Source organism: Solenopsis invicta, chromosome 11 (assembly GCF_016802725.1).
Source record: "Solenopsis invicta isolate M01_SB chromosome 11, UNIL_Sinv_3.0, whole genome shotgun sequence".
Classification (NCBI taxonomy): Eukaryota; Metazoa; Arthropoda; class Insecta; order Hymenoptera; family Formicidae; genus Solenopsis; species Solenopsis invicta.
Window position 1 is genome coordinate 10,806,551 of NC_052674.1, and position 25,513 is coordinate 10,832,063.

A 25,513-nucleotide genomic window follows, 5' to 3' on the forward strand; every position below is an offset into this window, starting at 1 on the left:
GATTAGATGCGTCTCTCGGAAAGGGTTAATTCGAGAAGCGTGCAACGGGAAAGTGAACTAGAAAGGAGCGCAGACGTGGCAGACAATAGACAATGGACGCGACGAAAGAGTGAGCGTATATAGACGCTCGCATGCCGCTGACAAGCTCTTAATATATAGAATTACAAAATTTATACTGCCTGTCTGCTGCAATCGACGTAGTAGAGCGCGGCCGTTAGCAACATCGCGCGGCTCGCGTGACTTCCCGAGATTTACACGTCTCCCCGGGGAGGAAAGCGCTGATCTAAATTGACACGTGACGATGACGATAAGTAGCCACCGGACGATATGCCGGGGCAACCGAATAACGATAACGTTTTTCCCTTTTTTTCTTTTTCCAGGGATCAGGATGCGGTGGATCGGTTACGTGGCCACGATTCTCTGGTGGTCGGGCATCGCCAGGTCTCTCAGTACGCTGAATCGAGGTCACAGTCAGTAATATTCCTTTTGGTGATTTAAACGCGCCCGTTTTCGGTATCCTCTTCGCGGCGGATACTCCCTCTGTAGCAACTGTACGTCTTTTTTTTTTTTCGGCCGCTGACACCCACCCACCCCGCTTTCTTCCCTCTCGCGCTCTCGTCGCGTCGTCTCTTCCGCACGTACTTTCGAGCGATCGAACGCAGCTGCCGTATCTCCTCTCCTCGCTTCCCTTTCCTTCTCCCTGTCTTCCTCTCGCGCGCGTCCTCCCTTTGCGCGGCATCCTTCTCCCGCTCGAAGGTTCTCCTTAAATGTATAACGCTTAATTGGAAGGAGAACTCGGTCAAGGTGCAGTCGGTCGTGCACGAGCGTGAGAAAAGAAAAGCGAAAGAAGACGCTACTTTCTTTTTATTTCGACGAATCCCCGACCGAAGGGAGAAGCTTCTTTATCTATTATATATATTTTTTTCCCGTTCCCAGACAATTGGCCCGCGCAGTCAGCCGTGAGCTTTTGCCGGCGAAAATTCACGGCTGCGAATATTCAAATTACGTACAGACGTACACGCTCCGTAATTTCTCCATCCAAGTAATCAATAATAAATTGAAATATGTATATATAACAATACGGAGTTAATGTTAACTTGCATAATTTATCTTTTTTTTTTTTGTAACAAGATCCGAGTGTTTGGCCGGAGAACGACGAAAATGATTAATTTCTTTTGGAGACTGCAGTAGCGTAAAATTTTCCTTCCCAACGTGGACACTTCCCTTTTATAACGTAACGCAATTCGCGATACAGGCTGACACGATCGTGTTTCTAGCGGTGAAAGCGACTGCGTGAAGCTCCTACATCGCCGCGGTCGTAATTTACGTTACCCGAGCCTTACCATGACTCGGTTAATGACTCGGGCCGGGTCTACGTACTCCTTCCAGTTATTAAGTTTCATTTTTTTTTTTACACGATCTCTCACGCGTGCTTCGACAAGTGGTACACTTTCACCGAACTTGACGGCGAGGTAGACCCCATGTGTAACGTGCAAGACAGTCTAATAATCTAATTGTCGAGCGTACGGTATGACCTATCGTGAGGTGTACCTCGCGACACGGTGTCACGTGACGTCATCCTTTGGTACGCCCGTCAGATTTAATGCGTGTAATAAATCGTTACCCCGGGGGCGGGTTTCGCCCGATTTTTCGGAGGGCGTGGATAGAAACATGGGTCTCTCGCGAAATTATAAGCTGTTAAATTCGTCGAGACAGTATGATCGACGTTAGCGCGCTTTCATCGCGCATTTAACGTTACACGCGCTGTCTGACTTCGGACTCTGACGTGAGAAATATATGTAATGGAGACGTGAGATTAAAGTCAGTTACGTTTAACGGAGAACTGCAGGCAATAAATGAGATATTCGTTGTTTGTCGGCTCGGGATTCTTAACACTGACGTAGTCCAAGGTCCAGAGCTTCTCCGCCGCCGCGCCGCGTCGCTCGTCGAAAGGATGGAACGCCTGGAATAGTCGATCTCTTTTTCATTCCATTCAGGTTACAAAATCACTCCAAAACCCTGTAGAGTGCCCGGTTCGGAGAAGGAAGGCACGTGTATGTTCGTGTGGGAGTGCATCAAGTCCGAGGGAACGCACGTGGGTGTATGCGTGGATACCTTCATGTTCGGCAGTTGCTGCGTTCACAACACGACGGTAAACACGATAGGTGCCTCTCATCAGTCTTCTCCTTCTCCTCCTCATCATCATCATCATCATCATCATCAGCAGCAGCAGCAGCAGCAGCAGCAGCAGAAACAACAGCAGCACGACGGTACGAGTACACTCAGGCCAGGTGTACTCTTGGAACCAACGGGGAACGAGACCATCAGACTGACATCGACTTCTCTCTTGGGCTTCTCCTCAACAGCGTCGAGCACCACGAAGCCAAATCTCCATCACTTCTCGGGATCCCACGGTTACGGCGGAAGCTCGACCAGACCGATGAAACCGTACTCGCACGGTGCCGGGAGGCCCTTGCAGAAGAGGCCGCACGCCAAACCAACGTCCGAGCACGACGTCGACGTCCTGCAGACCCCCGCGGTGTCCTCCGCATCAACGAACACGTGGGCGGAAAAGAGACCGCAGGAAAGACCGACGAAGAGACCGGGTCATCACGCGGGTCATTCTCATCATCACAAGACCAGGCCGAACGACGGAGCGCCGAGCGAGAAACCGTCGCTTGCTCAGAGCCAACCGGGTTTCAAGGACAAACTAGAGACGCACAACACTCTAATAGTACGCTTGCCGGGGAAGGAGCACGCCGACGATGAGGTCGTTGGTTCGAGCAAGCCGAGCAAACAGGGTAAACCGGGTAAACCGGGCAATCAAAGGCCCTTTGAGTCGCGGCCGGAGGATGGCAAGACCGAAGACGCCGATCTCAGCGTGCAGGAGACGATAAATCGACCGAATGTCAATTCCGTCATTGAAAGCGTAAGGAAGGAAATTTTATTATTGTAACTCGCGATGACTCTATGATTATAACTCGTGATTCAGCGAGATGACTTTACAAAGGCATTCTTATGTAACATTATTTTCATGTCATTGAAAAAAATTCACTTTTTAATTGGACACCTAATTTTCAAGGTTGATTCTTTCCTCATTTCAATAATCAATTATAATAAAATTATGCAAACGTAAAAATAACTAAAACACTCATTTGATGTGTCTTCTCTAGTGTTCGTGCCAGCGAATGTTTCTTTCTTCGTCCACTGTATTTATTAAAAGAACGAATTAGAAATGCTGAGATCAATATTTGAAATTTAAAATAAAAAATAAAATTTCTTTAACTAATACGTGTGGCCAAGAAAATATTTACGTCGCAGCTAGCGAAGTTGTTATTTTCAGCGCGATATAAGCGGTTTAATGGAGTATCGATTTTTCGCCAGGAAACGGGAAAAGAGCCGCATCCGGGTTTGAATTTCGTGCACACCGAAAGGCCACATTGGGCAACCAAGCCAGTACAGTCGAAACCATCGTCGACGGACTTCTCGAAGCCGTACTTTTCAATCAAAACGACCACTTATCGGCCGATAAGCAATCAACCAGATCATAGACCGAATTTTATCTCGAGACCCAACTGGGTACTGACCACAAAAACGTCGACGACGACGACTGTCAGGCCGACATACTCCAGATTGCCTTCTACTAGGTATGTAACTCGTTTTTAAGCTGTATCCATTTAAGCTGCAATACATATGTAAATGTATCGCTTTTCTTTTAACAATATACTTTTTGTATTAACACGAAAAAGATTTACAACGTTGTATTACCGTTTTCGCGCTAGGTACACACGTCATATTTACATATATTGCGTAACGAGCCCAACTTAAAATTTATCTTTCATTCTAGCGCAGCCGGATCCGTGCCACAAACCTCTCACTGGCAAGTGACCACGGAACCGGCGTTCGTCACAAAACAAAAACCGTCCTCGGCATCGTCCTCATTCTCGTCATCCTTGCCAACATCGCTCTCCTCACCGTCGTCGTCATCTTCGTCATCCAAACCGATAACCGCGATTACCGTGCCGGAAACGGTACGAACGCCGTCTTTAAGCACGAATTCCCATGTCTGGTCGAACAGCTGGACACCACCTAAACCATCCTTGAAGCCACACTGGACCGACAGTCCCAGTCTTCTACAAAATGGGCCGGAAAACTTTCCACCGCGACCGAGCCTAAAGCCAACCGAATCGCAACAGGTACATCCGCGTTTTCTCTTTATAAATACATCTTTATTATAACTTTGGGAAAACAATTAGATCTTAATATATAATATTAATGCGTTAATTTTGTGATGCTTCCTGTTTCGTAGAGCACCGAATATCAGAAGCCCTTGGGTTCGGCGCATTACATAACGACGTCCCACTTGGAGACTTCAACTAGGCCGCGGCCAACGAAGAAAACCACAATGCAGAGCACGACGCCGTCCACATTGTCCTCCGCGAGCGGTACAACCAATCCGACGACAGCGATGGCAACGGTGACGACCACGAGCAGCACGACCAGCGCGAGCAGCACGAGCATCGTCACGACTCAAGGTACGTCAACCACCGAGGAGGCGGCGAACGAGAAGGCGACGGGCTCGGTGATGACGGTCGCGGCCGCTGACGAGAGCAAAAATATGCAGTGCGGTGTACCGCCGCTATTCCCGCGGCCGGAAACGAGGATCGTCGGCGGCAAGGACGCGTCGTTCGGTCGGTGGCCCTGGCAAGTGTCCGTACGTAGGACCTCCTTCTTCGGCTTCTCGAGTACTCACCGTTGCGGCGGAGCGGTGCTAAACGAGAATTGGATCGCCACCGCGGGCCACTGCGTCGACGAGTGAGTATCTTCTTACACCCTGATTCTTTTTTTTTTGTATCATTTTGGTTGCAACGTGCCACCCGTTAAATCCCGTCCCGTTACAGTTTGCTGACATCGCAAATCCGAATACGAGTCGGCGAGTACGATTTCTCGTCCGTGCAAGAGCGGCTGCCCTACGTGGAGCGCGGCGTCGCCAAGAAGGTCGTGCATCCCAAGTACAACTTCTTCACGTACGAGTACGACCTCGCGCTGGTGCGACTCGAGAGTTCCTTGACGTTCGCCGCGCACATCTCGCCTATTTGCCTGCCGGCTACGGACGACCTTCTGATCGGGGAGAACGCGACGGTCACCGGTTGGGGAAGGTTGAGCGAGGGTGGAACGCTGCCCTCGGTGTTGCAGGAGGTAATTATCGTTTATGACGATTAAATCCTTTGAGGATACGTGCAGCACTTCTCCGACTTGAATTATTTTCCCTTTCGAGGTTTCCGTGCCGATAGTGAGCAACGACAGGTGCAAGTCGATGTTCTTGAGGGCCGGCAGACACGAGTTCATACCAGACATTTTTCTCTGCGCCGGTTACGAGACCGGCGGGCAGGATTCGTGTCAGGTACGTGCGTGCGTGCCTATAATCGAACTAAACTCGCTCGTTCATGTTCGTCAAAATTTCCTTTGCGTTCTTGCATCACACAGGGCGACTCCGGAGGACCTCTGCAGGTTCGCGGAAAGGATGGCAGATACTTTCTCGCTGGTATCATATCCTGGGGCATCGGTTGCGCGGAGGCCAACTTACCGGGCGTCTGCACGCGGATATCCAAGTTTGTACCATGGATTTTGAAGAACGTCACTTGATTCACTCGACGGACAAGTGATATAATTCTTATATTCGAATGAAATTCATCACGCGAATAAGCGATTCGCGGTGTCGTCTCGTGCGATATCAAAAGACATTATCTTAGATTTCTCACGCGAGTGAAAATACGCCTTTTTTATCGTTTGCATTTATTTATTTGCATTTACACTGCCACTCATGGAATAAAGATCCTATTAAAGTTGCTACATATATAAACATATATATATTTATATATATTTATATATATTAGTGACGTATGTGAAATCTCGTGCATTGTAGCAGCACACTGAACTGTATTTATACATAAAAGTAAGTAAGGAAATAATATATTTGCTAGATTAAGGCTAAGTAAACAAGGGAAGTCTGAGTTGTGTAATAAAAAGATCAAAGGAGTAGTTCGATAGATTTCGAAGATATATCGTTATCATTCTTGCCACTTTGCCTCCGAATAGGAAATATGATACACATACACACATATATATGTATACACGAACACACATACACTGGAAAGGAATGAAGAATCGTCGATTTGTAAATTACATAAACACCGCATGTTTTATCGTTGTAAAACCAGTTTCAAAGCCAGACACTGTCGATCCTATAGTGTAGACAAATGCAATCAGAGCTAAAGAAAAATATGAATTGTCATTGATTAAGAATCGTGATCTCGATTCTTATAGTTTTCGCAAAAAGAAGCGCACGATAAGTATCTGCTTTTATTAATTAGCGAGCTGTATAGAAAGTTTACTCTCTTTACTGTACGGCGTGAGATAGCTTGGAATATTTTTCCAAATGCTCAATCCTATACATTTAAAGTTACGCTCACTGCCACTCTCTTATCTTTTATATTTTCTTTATTTACAAATAGGAATTTGTACAGAGCACAATATTAATTGCGTGTACTTGATAATAACTGTGTGCGAACTAATAGGAGAAATTCACATTATAAAATTATTTATAAGTATCGTCAAATAAACGAGTGTTTATTTAAACCTTAACAAACTATAGATTATGTTTCTACAATATTCTCGAATTAAGCGGATCGTCCACTCGACCAGTGATTAGACTCACTGAAGTCTCGGTGTCGACGATGAAATAAAGGAAGGGATGCAGCGCTGTAAAGGGTTCAGGCCCGGCTCTCTCAAACAGACCATTGCCTAAAAGAAATTTATAATTATTTTGTAAACTTTTATACAGAATTATTTTCATTACAGAAAATATCAAAAATATTTATAATATTTAAAAATACTTTTAACACAAAATGTTATAAATATTTTTACATTTCTATGCACGTTATATATTATGAAAAATAAAATTAAAAAATTAGCTTTCCAGAGTAATATCAGTACTCAGTGTACTCAGTACTCAGAAGATAAATTTGTAAATAAAAATATTTACAAATAAATCTATGTGAATTAAGGGGTTTAAAAATGCAAGTTTTTAACAGTTTGCGCGAAAATAAAGTAAGCGCATAATACAAAGCTAATACTTTCTATTCTACGTAGTGCTGAGGAATTATAGGAGGATGTTTAAATTGTAACGGAAAAATATTATAAGATGTATAGATGGCCAATGTAATTAATAGTTTGCAAGAGATCAAAGCTATATATATTTTCTCGCGCATCAGAGAAAAGACACTATATACATTGTTATGATTTTTTTTTATAATTGTAAAATCTTTTTAATGTAATTGCAAAACTCCTATAAAGTTTTAAATTTAAAGTAATAAAATATATAATAGAAGAATGATCTTATCCGTTTTAAAATTGAACAAAAATTGTTGATAACAATTCGCGCTTGAGGAATTGGCGTTTATTTTGCACAGCGTTTTCTCGGCTCGCAAAGCGACTGGCAGATGTGATGCATCGCAGGACAATCTTTAGATTTCTAGATGTTCAGTTCATTGACTTCCAATGCGCGCGTCCTTCCTTTCACTGAGTTGACAAAACTTCTTGCTCTCGTATTTTTACGACGGTATGACAGTTTTTTTTTTTTTTTACATAAAACAGAAGAATGTAATGGCATAAACGACGGAGAAGTGTAAACAGCGCAATAAAAACGATATTTAAATTTTTTTCAACGACTGCCATTATCAACTTAATGAAAGTTTTTATTTAACTGTTATTCTAACTGTATGAGCAAAGAATCCCGTTGTATCACTTTAAAATATAGTTTAATGATGTAATGTAAGAAGAGTACAAATGATAATCTGAAAGTAAAGTGTAATCTCTTGTCTTCTAAATATTCTATCGCATAATTCGTACTTATTAAAAAAAATAATAATAATTTAGTAAATAGCCAAAAGAATAATTTCATAGAAATACTTGCAATGACGATTCAGAAATCCTCGGTGAATGTAAAAAGAGATGGCGCAAGGTCTTTTTATTGACTTCCTTTACGGACTCGGGCAGGATATCAGCAATTAAATTCAGTGAACTGAACAACAATACTGAGAATATTTCCAACGGCGATCGATAATTTTGCCTGAAGCTTCGCCTAGTGGTGTGAAAATAGATATTGCTTAGCTATTCGTCCTCGAAACTCGTGTTTTTGCGAACACGGTCCATCTCGCGATTGCATCATAATTCGTTAGAATTAAATCCTGTAAATTACATGAAACTTACAGAAATAGGTGTGTGTCTTTTTAGAAAAGTGTTCAACCGCGAATTATCTGCTAAATTAACGGCGATAATTTGCAATTTCATGATGCATCGAGGAGATAAAGATTAATACTCGGCACAATTATCGTGAAGACGTACGTATCGTAAATTAACGGCTTGACATTCGCCTCCCACGGTTTCTCAATTTTAAACGAGGCTCGCAAACGTCCCCGTGTAATTCTGAAAACGCAATGGTAACTTCGACAACGTTTCGAAGTGCGGAAGCGCTCGTCATCGTTAAAGACAGTTGGCGTTAAGTAATGAAGATTCAGCGGCACGCTCTTTAAAAGGAAGAGCAGCGACGGATCGGACGGAAGGGAAAAGAAGAGAGAAAAGAAAAAAAAAGAAAATGAAGAAACGAGCGGCAGTAGTAACGGCCGGCCGTTGTCAGACGCGTGTTCACGCGCGCGTGGAGGGGCGGCATTGTCACGCCGCCGTCGTTTACAAATTATGTGGGCAAATTACGCTTCTGGAGAGTACTTGCGAGCCGCGCTCGCGCGCGCGCGCGTGAAACTTCGTAATTTCACTCGTTAATACCGGATATTGCGTCAACGTAATTATCTCTTCGAACATTATCTCCGACGCGGCGGCGACGGCGGCCTGGGAGTCGCGGCGCGGCGTCGCTGCTCCATCGCTGTTCGTTTCCCTCTTCCACGACAAATTAAATCACCCGTGTACGCATTCGGTGCCTGTTAACTTCCGGTCGGGGCCGAACGGTCCCCATCGCTCGCTAATTTCGGATGTGGACCCAAGGCAAATTAATTTTAGCGTACCGTAATTACTCGTATCAAATTGTCGAGCGATAATATAATATACCGCGTGAAACGTTATCGAAAACGGCAGAACGTGGCGAAATAGCAATTAATGATATACCGAGTAATGTGTCAAATATACATATGATAATGTGAAATATATGAAAAGCCGATTGAATAAACTCGTGCACCTGATCGATGAACGGGTACTCGGATACTCGGTTCACGCACCGAGAGCGCTATATCATTACATTTACCGGCAGGAGGAAGCAATTTACAAGCGGCAAAAGAAGAGCGACAAAAAAAAAACAAAAGTAAAATATATAATTAAGAAATAAAGGAATACGGCAAATGCTAATGATTATACACGTAGAGCGCAAAATTATATAAATTGGACTCAGGACGTCCGCATTAAAAGGACGGAGGGATGCAATTACACGTGTGGAAACGGTTACCGTTACGGGGTAATTGAAAGGAGAGTGCGATAGTGCATGAAAAGCGTAAGAGAGTAAAAAGAACCTGGCGGCAGATATCGATAATAGTCCCGTCGAGGTGGAACGACATTAGGCGACTCACGAGAATGGGTCCGGTCGGGCTTCATATAATTCCTTATGTTGACCCCTATACTCTGTTGCACATCCCTGGCGTATACCCCGAGATCGGATGTCATGGGCGATAAATCGGCCACTCTCGGCTCGAACACATCCAGGATTCCAAGCTGCGAAAGAAGCAGGTAGAGGAAAGGAAGATCACTTAGAGAGATTGCGCAAACCTCGATGCAAATATACACAAGTCACGCATATGTGTCGATAATAATCTTGACTCTTCCTTCCTCAATCTCAATCCCTCTGTACTCACGGAACGTTAGGAAGATGTGTCGTTCTGTTATATTCAGAATTATGTGTGATGGCTCGAGAAAATAATTTGCAAATGAACAAGCGGACAAAGTAAGACGCGATTTACAATTCAATTGATACTCGACGATTGAACGTAATGATAAAACAACTGAATTCAGATCTGTAGAAACTTTTTAATGTCACTGGATCTTTGAAATGAAAATCTTTAATAATAAGAAACTGTAGAAACTACGGAAAACTATACGACACCTTCATGCGCGGTTGGACGTAAATTCGGAATAACTTTTTTATTCGGCGTTCACGTCGGTGGGACATTGGCGACGAAGAGGACGACGAATTACCCGCTTACCCTTTGCAGAAATGACGTCAGTGTGACAAAACCGCGCAGCATGAACGAGGGTATAGTGGCCCTGACCCAAGTAGGCTGTAATCGCTTCCTCAACAATCTCAATGGCTTTCCGCTGAGATCCCTCGCCAGACGATGCGTGTCCGTTTTATCCGTGGGCATGAAAAGTATAATGTTGTATCGGGGATCCTTGAATGTTAAGAAAATAGCAGGGATCCCTTATCTTTTGTATTCAGTTGAAGCTAAACTTTAGAATAGTTTATATGTCTGAGAACCAACTGCACGTCGATCGAGGCTATTTGTTTAAATATTATTATAAAAAATATTGTTTTCTTTGCCTGTACAGAGCATCAAATTTTTAATTTGTGAAAAGAATAATAAATAAACTTCAGGGACTGAGTTTATTAACAAAGATTAATTGTAAATTAGGACCGCGCAACTCACATTTTTAATAATTGGAAAGATTTTAAATTAAAAAAAAATTAATCAAATTTAATTTCCTCAAAATAAGGAAGAGGATGGATTGGATTAATAAATTTTTACGTAGGCACTTACGTCTAAAGGAAACTCGAGGGCGACAGCCTGCAACGATGGGAAGTATGCGAAGGGCAATACGGCGATGTATCTCGAAGCCGATACCGAGGAAATCTCGCAGCCGTTCACCAAAAACGACATCTCCGCTGATGAATCTCCGATAGAAGAGTCAGCCGGGTTTACTGTGTTATACGACTTCCAAATCTCTAGATTTTGCATCCAGATACCTTCGTCTGAAAAATAGGAGATCGAAAAATAGGAGATCGAATCTCATCAATCATTTAGCGTCTTCTATTTAAAATTCTTCCTTATTGCTTCTTTACAAATGGGATGTAAACGACAATCCCTATTACAATCTCATAATTCTCGTTTTAAAGAGGTAATTTAATATTCACGATTGCATAATTCATATAACAAATATTAGTGACCGAATAACCGAAATTTTTCAGATAAATCGAAAAGATTGAACCCGTCCGCGCGTATCGCGATTCTCGGTTCGTATTACGACGCTTATCGGAAGAAATTCTGAAAAGTTAATTGGACGTACCTGGATAGCTGGAGAAGTATCCGCGCGGGCTTCTCGCTTCGCGTTTGCGAAGATTCGGCGATCCGTCCGTTGATTCATCCTTAACGGTATTGCTGTTAATTATGTCTGCCAGATCTTTCCTCTTTCGATTCATCGAAATCGTGTTTTCATCCACGAGAGATGCGGTCGTCTGATTATTCATAGGACTCGTAGAATTCGCGATTGGGGGGAGGTCGTTACCAGCAGGACCGCTCGACGTCGCGTTCGCCATCGCCGTCATCGTAGAATTGACCGCGATAGCGTCGTCAATATTGATCATCGTCGTCATCGTCGTTGCCGGGTCATTCGCAGCGGTCATTCCGAGAGTATTCCCGGCCGACGTATCTACCGACGGCGCGGTACTCGACTGCGATATAACGCCGTTCGCCATCATCGTTTCGGTAACGGGACTCGGGATAGTCACGTTCGCGCTATTCGAGATCGCTGGTACCACAGTAGTTAACGAATTCATGGTAACGGTACTCAAGGTCGCGTTGGGAATAGGTACGTTGGCGGGCGTCATGCTGACATCGATCGTACTCGCGGCCGCCAGTGAGTCGGTACTCGCATCCGCGGCGATCGTCGTTGTCGTTCCCGGCATATTCGTTGGTACCTCGGTATTCGGAGGGGAGGTCGAAGGTACTTGGACATCGGTACTCATCGGTACCGTCGCGCCAGCGTCGGCCGCGGCTGTCGTCGTTGTCGTTCCCGCGCTCGTCGACATTGGAACGACATTCTCGTTAGAAACGGCGGAACCTGTTCCAGAATCACCGGCGGCTGTCGGCGAAGTCGCGGCCCCGCTAACAGCGACTACGGTCGTAGTCGGAATCGTTTGGCTGTCTGTGTTTGTCATCGGCGTAATCGTATTCGGCGAATCCGCAACAGTTTCCGTACCAGTGGTAGTCGAAGTCTGGACACTTTCGCCGGAAGCAATCGTCGTTGGGGAATTTGCCGGTTGCGACACGTTTTGATTAACTGTTCCAACGGTGGTGATCGGAGTCAATGTCGATTGTACACCGGTTGCACCCGTTGGTTCCGTCGTCGTGACAGTTTGCTGAGTAGTGCCTGTCGCGGTCGATGGAACGACTGTTGTTTCCGCACCAGCCGGAGGAAGCGTCGTGATAGCACCCGTTAATGTTGTCGTCGTCATGTCCGGCACATTCCCAGTGTTTACCATCTCTGACGGGAGCGTGGTTAAGCCGATCGTGGACGTCGGAAGTTCGGTTACACCTGCTGAGTCTCCCATGCTAACGGTAACGTTCGCTTCTTGTTCGATACTCGACAGATCGAAGCCGTAAAACCTCAGAATGTCTTCATACTCGGGACGGAGCCGGGTGTTCTCTCTACTTAGCGTCAATCCACCCAGGAAGCCGTCGGCGTTAAGGTAGCTCTTGAAATCAACGTCAATGTATTCACAGTATGAAACTGATTATTCATAATATTGTAAAAAAATTCAAATTTTATTCATAACAACACTAGCAGTTTTGTTTCTCAACAACGATTACATTCGATGGAAAGTATGTCGAATTATGCAATTAGAGTAAATTGGATTTGTACGAAATGTATCAGAGTTTCGAAAGATATTTGAAAGACATGCAGAGAGATATCTTTCTGGTGTCTCGTCCGAATGCTTGCGTTGCGCGGGAACTTACTCGCAATCGTCGATGAATGTCCCTGAAACCGATCCTGGTAACATCCCGGTTGGGTGGTAGACCTATGGCCTCGGCGATTTGTTGACTTCCTCTGCCCGCGGATCCCTCGTAGAGCGCCGCCAGAACGAAGGCAACCCCCGTGGGCGAGAACGCGACGTTTCCACGCGTCGAATATTGCTGAAGGATTCTCACCCCCAGCTCGTTGACGACGTCGGTGATCACGTCGACCGGACGCTGCGTGTCCGCGCGATACCAAGGATCGTACCTATAAGCGAACGCGGACGACACTGCTGCAACATAGCATCAGTGGGAAACTTTTAAAATTCATTACATTGCATAATTCGACGCGTTATGTACAGCGTCAACTGTTTTTCTAAATTGAATTGAAGTCTTCCCACGAATAACGTTGCTTTCCTCCATGGACTGCAACCATATTTTAACATGGCTCTTCTGGAAATTTATAAGACAATTCTGTCTTTCCCTCTTTCTGTATAATACAGAAATAAAATTGAGAGATAAAAATATTTTTATTTGTTTTCTTTGCTTTCTTTACTCAAAGGAGAGGCTTCAATTTCTTATTAAGGATGTATAGGACATATCTCAAAACATTAAGAAAGTGATGAAAAAACTACAGATTGTTTTGTATTGCATTTGAAAGTAATAGAAAAAATTGGGCGGAGATTTTCTATCTAGATAAAAAATTATTTCAATAAGAAGTACAATAGATTATTTCAATAAGAAATAGTAAAAAAAAATTTTAATTTTTTTTATTTAGGTACTTAAAATGTTCAAAATAATTTGTGTAAAGTTTCATTGTAATACAGAGATTATTTTTGTGAAATAAACAAAATATATTTATTTATTTACAAAATAACTGAATAGACAATCGCAGTAAAACTTTATATAAATCATCTTGAATACTTAAAGTACTTCAATAACAAAAAAAGAGAAATTTTTCTTAATGTTGTAAAAACTGATTTAATTTTTAATAACAAACAAAGTAAATAAATTTAAAAAAAGTATGTCATTAAATAAAACTATACTCAAATAAATCTTAGTCACACAACTTTTATACGTATACGGTTTATTTGAAGTGTTAATATTAAACAAATTTCCAAACTTTATTTACTTTGCGGGGACTGTCTGTCTTAGACGATCTCAAGAGACTTTTCGCTTCGCCGAATAAAAATTGCAAAGTAATCGAAAATCAAGGTAATCGGCCTTACGTACGCTGCAATATTACAATCAGATGCAACGGCTTTCCCATCGTTTCCGGGACGCTGCTTCCTTCTCGATGCTCCGATCGTGATGCGTCGAGCCGGAGACGGAATCCGCGACGCGATCTAGCCGGTTCTAGTCTTAGGATCAGCCTCAGTCGTCCGCGGTCTACGTCAGGACTGGCTCGCGTCGGAACGCGCGAATCAGGTATGCTAGGCTGGTCGCCTAGCTCGTCGGGGTCCGTGGTTCGATTAAGACCCGCTCAAGGGGCCCGTCCGAGGCGCGCGAGGCCCGCTCGAGGCCCGTACTTGAGGGGGCCCGTTCGAAGACCGCCGATTACTACCGCGACTTCCCAAGTGGCTAAGGTCGTAATCCCCGTTAAATTGCGCACATAGTTTCCCTCCCAGCCGCCAATTTCTTTTCCTGCCGCTCTTCTTCTCTATTCTTTCAGAGAAACTTGAGATCTCTCAGCGTTTCGACAGGAAGGGGATCTTGAAGTATGCCGCTGTGCACCGTGCTCATCTGCAGTGCTTATATTTACGATCTCGTGTACCATCGCGGAAATACGTGCCCGTATGTATGTGTGCGTGCGCGTACGTACGCGCTCTATTCGCAATCCAATGACAAAGATATTACGATTCCACCTTGGGACAAGTATAGATACCAGTGAATGATCGGCCGGAAGATACTGTTACGCAACTGAATGTCTTCAGAATGTTATTCGGTCACATCATTCCATTTTCGGCGTCGCACATAAAATTAGGGTCATTGATTAAATCAAGGAAAGCAATCGTTTGCTCGCGGCAAATTGATCGCTTCCATTAAATAATAAATAACCGAGTTGTAATTAATCAAAGACAGGCGTATCAGATCTTCGTGTGTGGCAAGGCGATTTATTTTATTTTTTTCCTTGTACCCCACTTGGCGCGCCGTTCGCTGGTGCACCGACCCCGTTCGGCGTACGTTAATCGAGCGAGCCGAAAATTCTTCTCTCCTTCGCCGATCGACAGCGCGATCGCACGTCTATCCGCGCCGGCCAACAAATCTTCGAAAATATGCGGATATTATCGCGCGCGATAACGGTAGTGGCGGTCGGCGGCGCGGCCGCACGGAGGAGGCGTTCGTACAGCAGTGAAGGCGAGGCGAGGATCCGCTTTCGACTGATCCAAGTGGGAGGATCTCCGCGAATGAGGCATTGCGTAATATCGCCGGTGACTTTTACCCGCGGACGACGGCTGCTGAATGCGCAATCCAGAATTCAGGATCTGAACACGCGCGCAACCAACAATGGGGACCGCCGCCGCCACCGCCGCCGCGGATCATTATCCCGCGCACGCCAGGCGCGATGTCTTCGCGTGCGTTACGTGTCCCTTCTTCGTCTTCCGCTCCGTACCATCGCTCGCGAAACCGATTGTTAACCGATCGATCGACGCGCGGGGTCGCGCACCATATTCTCCTCCGTTCCTCTGTCGACACGATATTTATCGTGTGTCGTTCACCGAACGTTTATGGACGCGCGCGCACACGTCGAAAGGGAACAATCCCGTGGTGATAAGCTTGATGATGAATGCTCGAGTCGCAAACTGTCCGTTTGCGAGCGACAAATGATGAACCCTAGCGATTTGGACGTAACTATACAATGAGGGTTCATATTCCATTTTTGAGGATTCTTCTTTTTTTTTTTGCTCGTATCACAGAATGCGAGAGTAAATCATGTGTGAAAATGAGGGCAACGCTTGCACGATAATTACGAGTAATTGCTTTTAATACGTGATAGAGAGTAATCTTATGTGTAACGCATTTCTTAAAAAGCTGTTGTAAGAACAATTTTTTTTTCTTTTTTCTTTAATTGGTTCTACGCTACATAAATACGTCTGAAGACGATCGGTTCTGCCTCAAGGCTAGAATTCGTACAATTTTGCTAAACATAAAAACCTATCCTTTACATCCATGATCAACTTTCTAAAGTTTGTCTTAACTGTAAAACACATACAGGCCGCTATAAAGAAATCTGTGCCGAAAAATCTGTGTCGCCTAAGTACATAATTTACAATTAAGTGGCATCGTTGCATGTAGCACGAGGAGCTCATGCGAGAATGGTCCCTGCAGTTAACACTGGATATAAAAGCAACGATAAAATCTAATTGCACATGCAGATGTTTCAGCCGACAGTGAAGCTATTTCGCGGGAAGTAGAAGCCGTTTAATCTATCATCTAGCGATCGCTGTATCCCATTTACGAGACAAAGGGCTGAATCAACTTGCGTCTCTTTGACATCTTGCGCTTGTGACAGCAAAACTCGCAGCACAGAAGAAATATCGATCCGGTCACGCCTGAAAGGAGCACAATGAGGAGTCGCTCTCACTCCCCCGAGGTGTTATTGGATACGGTACTACACGCGAAAAATATGTTACCCATGAAAAGTACGAAAAATATGCCCTGCATATCGGCGACGTTTACTTTGCGCTCTTCTATGACCTGAGTCGTGATGCTGTCCGAGCATTTGTCTTTCGTCGGTATTTGCTCCGCTATCCACTTGTTCATTAATCCGGACTCGTGCATGCGGTGTAACCTGAATGACGAAGCTTATTTGGTTAATAATCGGCTCCCGTCAAATGGCAGACGCGAATGGGAATTATCACCGCAACAATCGCAAAGCGACGATCGATATCGATGAAGGGAGCAATTATAAAATTTAATTTACGTTACCGTCGAGAGAAAGGGATGGACAAAAAAGATTACGTTTAAAAAAAGTGGCTAGTGGCCACTCTGTCTTCAAGAAATTGATTTATATTTAATAAAACTATTAATTGGCTTACTCGAAGTTGATGATTTTCATATAAGGACTGTCTTGTGCTATAATCATCGCTATGGGCTCGTCCATAAATTCTTCAGAGCTCAAAGAGAAGGCGCACCCATCGGTTGATAACATGTCGCTTCTCATCGAGAATCTGCTCGGACAATGCGTCATTATAGTAATTCCCGTCGGACTAATTTGTTCTACGTCTTCGGTACATGTAGGATAAAATATTTAAACGACGATATCTCCATTAGAAAATTCAAGAAAATTATTACAGCGTTTGATAAGCAATATAAGAATTTCATCATATGAAACTAAATTACATTATTAATTAAAAAACTTAATTTAATTCTAAATTAATATCAATTTATCTCTGACTTTAGTTTAACCGCAATTGCCGGCACTAAATTGATCAATTCTCTATATAAATTACTATGTTTTACTTTCACAAATTTGAATTAATATAAATAATAAATTACGTAAATTTATATAAACGTTGGAGAGATTTTTATATAGAAATATCCATCCTCTATACTATGAGATTACCTCAGCGTGCTTCTCCAGTCGATCAACGCGTGTTTGCCCGCCTTCACCTTCTCAATGACTTTCGACGCTGTCGTCTCGTTGTGAATTATAGATCGTTCCAGAAGAATATGATATTTTTCCTCTTCGGAATTCTTTAGATACTCCTCTAAAAAGCTGCCATTAGGAAAGCCCCACGTTATTCTATTTTTATGAGCAATAAGATCGTCCACGGTCAGGATAGCGGCGTCCATATTCGGGAATGTCAGGAACGCGACCAAGCTTCCGGAGTAGGTCGCTACCACGACCATCACGATCAACCACCAGACAGCAATCAGCAGACGAGCGCTATCGGAATGGGGTAAGTACATTCCCCCTAAAATCATTGGTACTCACCCTTGCGTTTCTCCAGAGACGAAAATACTATTTCTTTTTTTTTTTTTTAAGAATGAACAAAATGATTTCTCTTCAACAAAATGTTAGGGAACTGATAATTTGGAAGAGGAAAATAATTATCAATAATGAAGAAATACAATAAAAACAACAAGTTATATAAAAAATAATTTGGATAAAGTCTGAAACGTTTTGCATGCAAAATAAGAAAAAAAAAACGCTTCTCTAATCGAACGGATACTACCTTGCTGAAGAAGGGCCCCGTAGACGTACCACATGCATTGCCAGCAGGAATTGAGTCCCGACGTCTCCGTGTTGTCTGGACTGTACTTGCGAATCAGGTACAAGATCGGGCCCATTATAATAATGGATGATGCCAGGCAGGCCCACGTCTGCAAGCAAAACTAGCCCGCTTCAAGGCGTGCGTGTACACGCGCGTGAAAATAGATCGAAGGTGAACGAGCTAACTGAAAAAGCTGTCAATGCGGCATTTGACAGACTCAATACTAAGTAATTTCTATCAGGTCTTGTCTTTGCGACCGATTATATTAATAAGTTTCCACCTTCATTCGTTTTTACACACTTTTATGGAAATTAAGCTTCCTGAAAATTTCAGGTTTTTGTATCTTACTTTACAAAATAGTTATATCTTTTTTTAACTATAAATTACAATGACATTTTAAATATACATTACACTGCAACAAATACATGATACAATGGCGTTCTGATGCATATGCAAGGCGTGCATTATCTACAGTTTAATTATTATCAACATAAGGAAGCTGCGGTGCCTAATTTACCTCTTTGGCGAAGGGCGCGGTAAACAGCAACGCTCTAGAAAGTTGGCCCGGCTTTGCAGTCATGAAGCTATACGTTTGCATAAAAATTGGCAAGGTAAAATTGACTTTTCCCCTTCCGAAATTGTTCACGGTGTACGCGCAGGCTGCAAGAAGAACCTTCTTCTCCAGAACCATGTCTATTATCTGCGGTGGCATTTCTCTCGTTGTCGACGCTAACACCTAACATTTGAAGCATTCGTCACAAAATTGCATATTTATGTTGTGCGTCAGTTGAACAATCTACAAATCTTACAACTTTATCACAAAATAAAGTTGAACGCGATTAATTCACATTTTAAATATTACAAATTTTTTTTTTTTATTGTCCGAGAAAGAAAGGATGTGTGTAGAGCAACTAAACCTAAGCTATCTTATATGTAGCTTTACCACATCGGCAGTCTCGTTACGAATGAACTTGACGGCCCGATTGCTCGCCGGGGTGAGAACGGTGTAAGTGAAGTTCAATTTTTTCCCTAGATATTTTATGACGTCGAAAACCAGCCCGCCGTATTCCTTTTCACCGGCGTTGTTCAACGAGATGGTTTGCCACGGTGGATTCTGGAAAAAAAAATCGAACCTGACGAATTTAATCGTAGACAAGGAGAAAGGGACGTATTTACATACGTTATACGTGGCGATTGGTAGGCTGATCCCTCGGAAACCGTGCACTACGTGCGGAAAAATTTCGTCCGTCAAATTCAAACCTAGACCGGGTATCCACGTTCCCGATTCGATCAAGTGCGCAACGTTCTTGCTGTGAAGAAAGAAGTTGCCCCACGTTATGGCCGAGGCGAATCGCCAAAACAGGCACTTACCGCAAACGCCGCCAGTAGCGAAATTTTCATCGATAAGCTTTATCTGCAAGAAATAGAGCGCGTGAAACAGAGCTTCCGCGTCGAAGAGAATCTTCATGGTACAGATACGAATTTCTCGCGAATATTTGCGGGCCAACTTCACGAGAAAAATAATAACTTTTTGAATAACATTTAAAAATACTATACAAGTCTAATTTGAAAGCAGAGGAATTTAATATATGCTTGAAGTCTTAACAATTCGAAAAAGTAGACGTTTGTATACGCGCAGATTGTTAGAAAAGCTACAGTCGCGAGAAATCGCTTCTATACAATCCTAATGACATCAAAGATACGAACTCTTATATTTTTGAGAATTTCCCGACGTCTTTCGGCTTTATTTAATCGGACGAGTTCAAACTCCTCGTCACTTAAATGACTGAACAATTCTATTTCCGTCATCAATGATATCTTCAAAGCATTAACGAAAGCCGCAACTAACTCCTGGATGTGGCACTTTAAACTGACCTAAAAAAAGTTTTTCTTTGTCTCCAAAGTACATATCAAACGATGAAAAGAAAGAAAACGATAAAATTAAAAAGAAGTGATAAAATTTTCTTTTGCAGAATTATCGAAAAATGTAAATCAAATGGCATAAAAAAAAGAAGATCGATCTCTGTTAATTAATTTTCTTCACTGTTTAAATCGTAAGCTTATTTCACAATCAGATTGAATTCTCCATACATAAGGGAATAATTAATGAATTACATTACAATATGTGTCGTTGTCCGTTGCATTGTAAATGAAAGCCATGTTACTGCCTTCCGACAGTAAATCGGTGAGGATGGTAATATTCGTAGAGTTTCGTACTACGCTATCAGTGATGATGTATAACCACTGGCTGTCGGGCAGGGCCATATTTAAGGTCTTTGTCTAAATGTATCAAATTGAAAATTAAACTCGAGAGATTCAGAACAGAAATAAGTTGCGTGCCCATAAATTATAGGTTTCCTACGGATATCTTCCATTTAACGTAAAGCACGATTACGTGATTCTTAAAATTCTTATTACATTACAAGAGCTAATTTTCAAAGTGAGCCCAACAATTTACGGACTATTACTTCACTCTCGCTCTGAATTGGTGCAGATACAAACGACAAAGGAGCATTCTGTACATCTTACAACTTCCATAACGTCAGACGCCGTGTCTATCGTGACGATTACAAGAAAGCATCTTCCCAATTGGTCCACGTGGAAATTCTCAAGTGAATCTTTTATGTAGTACCTTCTGGTAGTTGCGGAATCGGAGTACTTAAAAGTAAACAACGCTCTGGAGACCATGTTAAATTTCTTGTTCGGCAACGCGGTCGATAGGGCTTTCGTGACTCGGCCGATCGTGTCTCTGTCTACAATCCGTCATAAATAAAACGCGTTTTTTTAACGGAGACGCCGAAAAGTGACGTAGAAGAGGAGAAGAAACGTAACGGGATAGAGAGAGAAAGATGAACAATTAAATTGCTTAAATTGCGTCACCAAAGGTATCGTCGTGTATTATGTTGACATTGTTCCAGAGCAAAGCGTCGGTCGATCTTATGTCGAAGAAAATCTGGGCTAATTCTTGACCTGGCAATATTATTGGAATGCTCACACCCTCCGTATCGGGAAGCCGTGGACAATCCTCGTCTTTAAATAAATAAAATACTTTATGAGCTTTTCGCATATTTACCATAACAGTAATTAATGTTAATTAAAAATTAATAAATTAAAAATTACGTATCAACAATTTGATTCAATTTGATTCGAATAAAGAAAAAAATTTGATTTAATTTGGCGTTAAAAACTCTAATTCGCATGTTTCTACGCATAAAGTACTTTACGCCAAATTAAATCGAATTTTTTTCTTTATTCAAATCAAATTGAATCGAATTGTTGATACGTAATTTTTAATTAACATATATTAATTTTTAATTAACATTAATTACTGTTACGGTAAATATTAACATATAGATAATAACAAAGGTTTTCTATAATGTAAAAAAATAATATTGATTAAAATGATATAAAATCATTTTAAATATAATTTCATGCAATTATCAATATAAGTGATTTGTATTTGAATCTCTTAGGTTTATTAATTAGGTATTGAATAATTCAGTTTAAATCATAAAGATACAAATCCGAATCGAATTAAATCAGGTAAAATTCGACTGAGAAAGAATATCTTAAAACATTACTGTATTTTATAGATTATTTTTATATTTACTAGGATAATCAGATTTTTAATTTAAATAAATAATTTAAATGAATTTAATAATATTAATTTATTTGTAAAATTATTTAAATGTAAAAAATATAATTTAAAAAATAAAATATTTAAGATATGTCTATTTACTTAAAAGTAAATATTTTTAATTGAACAAAACAAATAAATGCTTACCTCAAAATAGATAGTTAAAAGAAATGTATTTTTTTCATTAAAGAAGATTTTTTCTCAGTATATTCGCTTTTATAAAGACTCGCGATTTAATAAAGCACGATATTAGAAAATTTCTACGGATGTACGCACGTTGCATCTGACATGAATGAGACAAAACGTATCATTAACATAACAATTTAGCGGATGACGGTAGATAACAAAATTAAAAAGAGTAAGATAACGATATTTGCAAATACCTAGCGTATTAGTCATCAACTACAATTGCGCGATTCAGTGCCTAAATTTATATCCGTCTCAACGGACAAATAATCAAAGAATTTTCACGCTCTATTGAAAGTACTTTTTTATCATACATACCTGTTATCGCTAAATGTATGAGCTCTTCTTTACGCGCTGCATCGTGAAGGCTCCACATTTGATGGCACGTTGTCACGGATAAAAGCACCGTGTAATCTCCATTATGTATTAAATGTAAAAAAAAAATTTTTCTACTAAATTATCTCATGGACAAACGACGCATTTAATTAATTAATATACTTTATGTGATAATCGCATGCTGTCTATATTGTACTCTTATTAAATGTATGCGTGCAATCACATTTATTATTACACGGATAGAATACTCCGAATATTTCGGATAACGCACGGTATAAGTGAAAATGAGACATCCCTATTAGCGCATAATATCGTTTAATATTAAATATCACTGAAATATTAATGAAAATGGTTATATAGTCTGATAATATTACATGAATATTATATGAAGAAATCAATATTGTTATTTATTTCAATATTTTAAATTATCGGGAATATTATAACTTTTAAATATAATAAATTATAAAACTTGTGCATAATGATTTACATTAATTTTTGACGCCAATAAAATTCGTAAAACGTTTTTATAATATTCCACGGATATTGAAGTAAATACACTACGAATATTACGTAAAAACGGACATACAACATTAATACAATATTTTCATAATATTAAAAAATAATATTCTCAAAATATTGACAGTAATGTTATATTAAATTTTTAATAATATTCGTATAATATTTCAGAAATATTGTGCGCTTACAAAGATACAGCGTTATAATTTCAACAATATTTAAATATATATCCAACGCCTTATTTGTTCTTACCTCGGAAATTTATTTTCGTTCCGCGAATGATTTGTATATCAATGTCAATCGTATGGATCTCTTCCCTCGTAATTGACGCGATGAGACCGTGAATATTTTTCATCACGTCGCGATACTCGACCTTGTCGTCGAAGAAATTCTTGTCGATGATGACCGCTGCGAGATTCAAGCAACATTTTAGTATAATATCGAAATAGTGTCGATATGTAAAATAAATTCAAAGATGGCAAGTGGCAGAAGTAATCTATCCGTACCCATCGAGGCGTTGGCGGATATCAGCGACGGGAAGTCACCGAAAGCGTCACCCGAATTTAAAATCCACGCGAGGAAGAAGACGGAAATCATGTCCATCGACAGATCGTATTGGAGCCAGTCGCGCCAACTGGTCGATATATAAGCGAGGACATCGTTCAATGATATATGAGTTCATTACTTTCGCCGATTCATTATTACCGCATTAAACCGGAAGTTTGTCAAGCCCGGTCGAAACGCAATCGTGGACTGAGCGCATTCTTGCTCGTAGTTTGTATCAAGGAAAAGATCGATTTCTTTAATAACTTATCGAGGAACGATCGAATCTCATCACAGCTTGAAGGATGCGCGGGGTCCGTCATTGGCCTACATGGGCGAAACTAGATTAAGTTGAAAAATCATCGCGGGAAAATAAAATGCGTCGAATGTTACATTCGATTGATTCTTCCTGATAAGTAACCGCAGAGGACAAGAGTTGTCCTCGAAAAGTTATTTGTACACGAAAAAAAAAAAAAAAATTAGTAGCAAATCAACAATTCATTGTTTCATATTTATATGCAAATAAAATATAAAATCTTGAAAAAATTTATAATCTTAAACAGACATAATTTGCTTACGTAAAGAAATTTGTTTCTTTATGTAAGCAACTTATGTATGCTTAAAATTATAAAATTCTTCCAAGGTTGTGTATTCTTATATATATATATGAAACAATTGTAAATTTAATACTATTTTTTTTCTGTATAATTACTCTGCGATTTTTCCTCATAAGTAACTGAAGAGGACAAAAGTCGTCCTCGAAAAGTTATTTGTACACAAAAAAAAAATTAGTATTAAATCAACAATTCGTTGTTTCATATTTATATGCAATTAGAATATAAAATCTTGAAAAAATTTATAATCTTAAACAGACATAATTTGCTTACGTAAAGAAATTTGTTTCTTTATGTAACCAACTTATGTATGCTTAAAATTATAAAATTCTCCCAAGGTTGTGTATTCTTATATATATATATATATATAAAACAATTGTAAATTTAATATTTTTTTTCTGTATAATTACTTTGCGATTCCTTCTGATAAGTAACTGCAGAGGACAAAAGTCGTCCTCGAAAAGTTATTTGTACACGAAAAAAAAATTAGCATCAAATCAACAATTCATTGTTTCATATATATGCAATTAGAATGTAAAATCTTGAAAAAATTTATAATCTTAACAGACGTAATTTGTGAAAAAATTTGTTTCTTTATGTAAACAACTTATATGCTTAAGATTATGAAATTCTTCCAAGGTTTTATATTCTTATACATATATGAAACGATTGTTGATTTAATACTATTTTTTTCTGTGTAATTACACAGAGTAATTACTCTGCGGTTATTTCAAATCAGTGAGATAGAAAAGTTTCACGACCACTGGTATATTGTTTTATTTAACAATATATTGCGATTTAATAGTTATTGTTATAGATTGCAGATGATATTGCCGTGTTGTTTGTTGAGGAATAATTGCGCAGATCCTGAAATATTCATGGAAGAATTGCACATAAAATACTCGTAAAGCTTTAAAGAACTGGAAGATTGCATCACGCGCTCGCGGAATTAATGTTAAATGTAATGAGCAGTACATGAAAAGTAGAATATTACGGGAAAAAAAAGTCAAACAAGATGAAATGAGTTTCTTTTATTAGTTGGTTATATTGTACGCTATCTGTAATTATACTCGATATCTGTTGACGGAAGGCAAAAGGCGAGACGGAAAAGTTATAAATGCGCTGCGGTCTACCACTTCTCTTCGTCCGATGTTAACACGTGATAAGAACGTTATCCATTGTCTGCGTTTCTATTGCAAATGCCTACGCATCAGAAATAAGGAACCGAAGTGGAATCAGAAAAATATTCCGGAAAATTTACTGATTTTTTTTATTTTCGATTTAAATACAATACATTTATTCGACAGAGCAAAATAGTTTGCCTTTATTTAAGAATATGTTACATTTGTTTTCAAATAATATGAAAAAATTACAAAGATTGTTCTGCATTATATTTAAAAATAATATTAAAAAATTGAGAGAGAGCAATTTTTTTTTTACCTGGATTGTCTC

General features: G+C 40.6%; 3 protein-coding genes across 8 annotated transcripts in view; 1 reads left to right on the forward strand and 2 right to left on the reverse strand.

Moving 5' to 3' along the window:
- The window catches only part of LOC105200251 (serine proteinase stubble), a 36,283-nt gene extending 29,638 nt beyond the window's left edge, over positions 1-6,645 (forward strand). For all 4 annotated transcript variants that reach the window (XM_039455139.1, XM_011167718.3, XM_039455138.1 and 1 more), the window contains exons 2-9: positions 381-470; positions 1,998-2,929; positions 3,385-3,647; positions 3,848-4,196; positions 4,310-4,815; positions 4,902-5,199; positions 5,279-5,404; positions 5,488-6,645. In XM_039455139.1, coding sequence (XP_039311073.1) covers positions 389-470; positions 1,998-2,929; positions 3,385-3,647; positions 3,848-4,196; positions 4,310-4,815; positions 4,902-5,199; positions 5,279-5,404; positions 5,488-5,646 — 2,715 coding nt within the window. In that variant the 5' untranslated portion in view covers positions 381-388 and the 3' untranslated portion in view covers positions 5,647-6,645. The remainder of the gene's footprint in view (positions 1-380; positions 471-1,997; positions 2,930-3,384; positions 3,648-3,847; positions 4,197-4,309; positions 4,816-4,901; positions 5,200-5,278; positions 5,405-5,487) is intronic.
- On the reverse strand, positions 6,484-15,897 carry LOC105200248 (mucin-5AC). Of its 3 annotated transcripts, none has more exons than XM_011167710.3 (7): positions 14,244-15,897; positions 13,014-13,300; positions 11,344-12,751; positions 10,818-11,029; positions 10,266-10,451; positions 9,579-9,777; positions 6,484-6,804 (listed from the first exon to the last, which is right to left on the reverse strand). In XM_011167710.3, exons 1-7 carry the CDS (start codon positions 14,278-14,280, stop codon positions 6,665-6,667), a joined length of 2,469 nt encoding a protein of 822 aa, XP_011166012.1. In that variant the 5' UTR covers positions 14,281-15,897; the 3' UTR covers positions 6,484-6,664. The 3 variants fall into 3 exon arrangements, with proteins under 3 accessions (XP_011166012.1, XP_039311077.1, XP_039311076.1); XM_039455143.1 differs by having other exon boundaries at positions 9,636-9,777; positions 13,014-13,303; XM_039455142.1 differs by having other exon boundaries at positions 13,014-13,303.
- An 88-nt stretch (positions 15,898-15,985) lies between these two features.
- Positions 15,986-23,959, reverse strand: LOC105200282 (ionotropic receptor 93a-like). Its single transcript, XM_039455140.1, has 15 exons — positions 23,411-23,959; positions 23,157-23,312; positions 22,371-22,466; positions 21,110-21,259; positions 20,759-20,982; positions 20,345-20,509; positions 19,937-20,104; positions 19,410-19,643; positions 19,173-19,343; positions 18,747-18,965; positions 18,191-18,338; positions 17,578-17,929; positions 17,051-17,182; positions 16,646-16,803; positions 15,986-16,564 (listed from the first exon to the last, which is right to left on the reverse strand). Exons 1-15 carry the CDS (start codon positions 23,505-23,507, stop codon positions 16,467-16,469), a joined length of 2,568 nt encoding a protein of 855 aa, XP_039311074.1. The 5' UTR covers positions 23,508-23,959; the 3' UTR covers positions 15,986-16,466.
- Between the last annotated feature and the right edge of the window lie 1,554 nt (positions 23,960-25,513).

What these genes read in the sequence shown, in the direction of transcription:
- LOC105200248 (XM_039455142.1), bottom strand. Translation starts at nt 14,280, where the DNA reads ATGGGAAAGCCGTTGCATCTGATTGTAATATTGCAGC. An exon ending in ATACTTCTCCAGCTATCCAG is followed by an intron (nt 11,030 to 11,343) that starts GTACGTCCAATT and finishes CCTATTTTTCAG; the next exon opens with ACGAAGGTATCTGGATGCAA. An exon ending in CCCTCGAGTTTCCTTTAGAC is followed by an intron (nt 10,452 to 10,817) that starts GTAAGTGCCTAC and finishes TTAACATTCAAG; the next exon opens with GATCCCCGATACAACATTAT.
- LOC105200282 (XM_039455140.1), bottom strand. Translation starts at nt 23,507, where the DNA reads ATGGACATGATTTCCGTCTTCTTCCTCGCGTGGATTTTAAATTCGGGT. An exon ending in TACCAATCGCCACGTATAAC is followed by an intron (nt 19,344 to 19,409) that starts GTATGTAAATAC and finishes TTTTTTTTCCAG; the next exon opens with AATCCACCGTGGCAAACCAT. An exon ending in CCGCGCCCTTCGCCAAAGAG is followed by an intron (nt 18,339 to 18,746) that starts GTAAATTAGGCA and finishes TTTTGCTTGCAG; the next exon opens with ACGTGGGCCTGCCTGGCATC.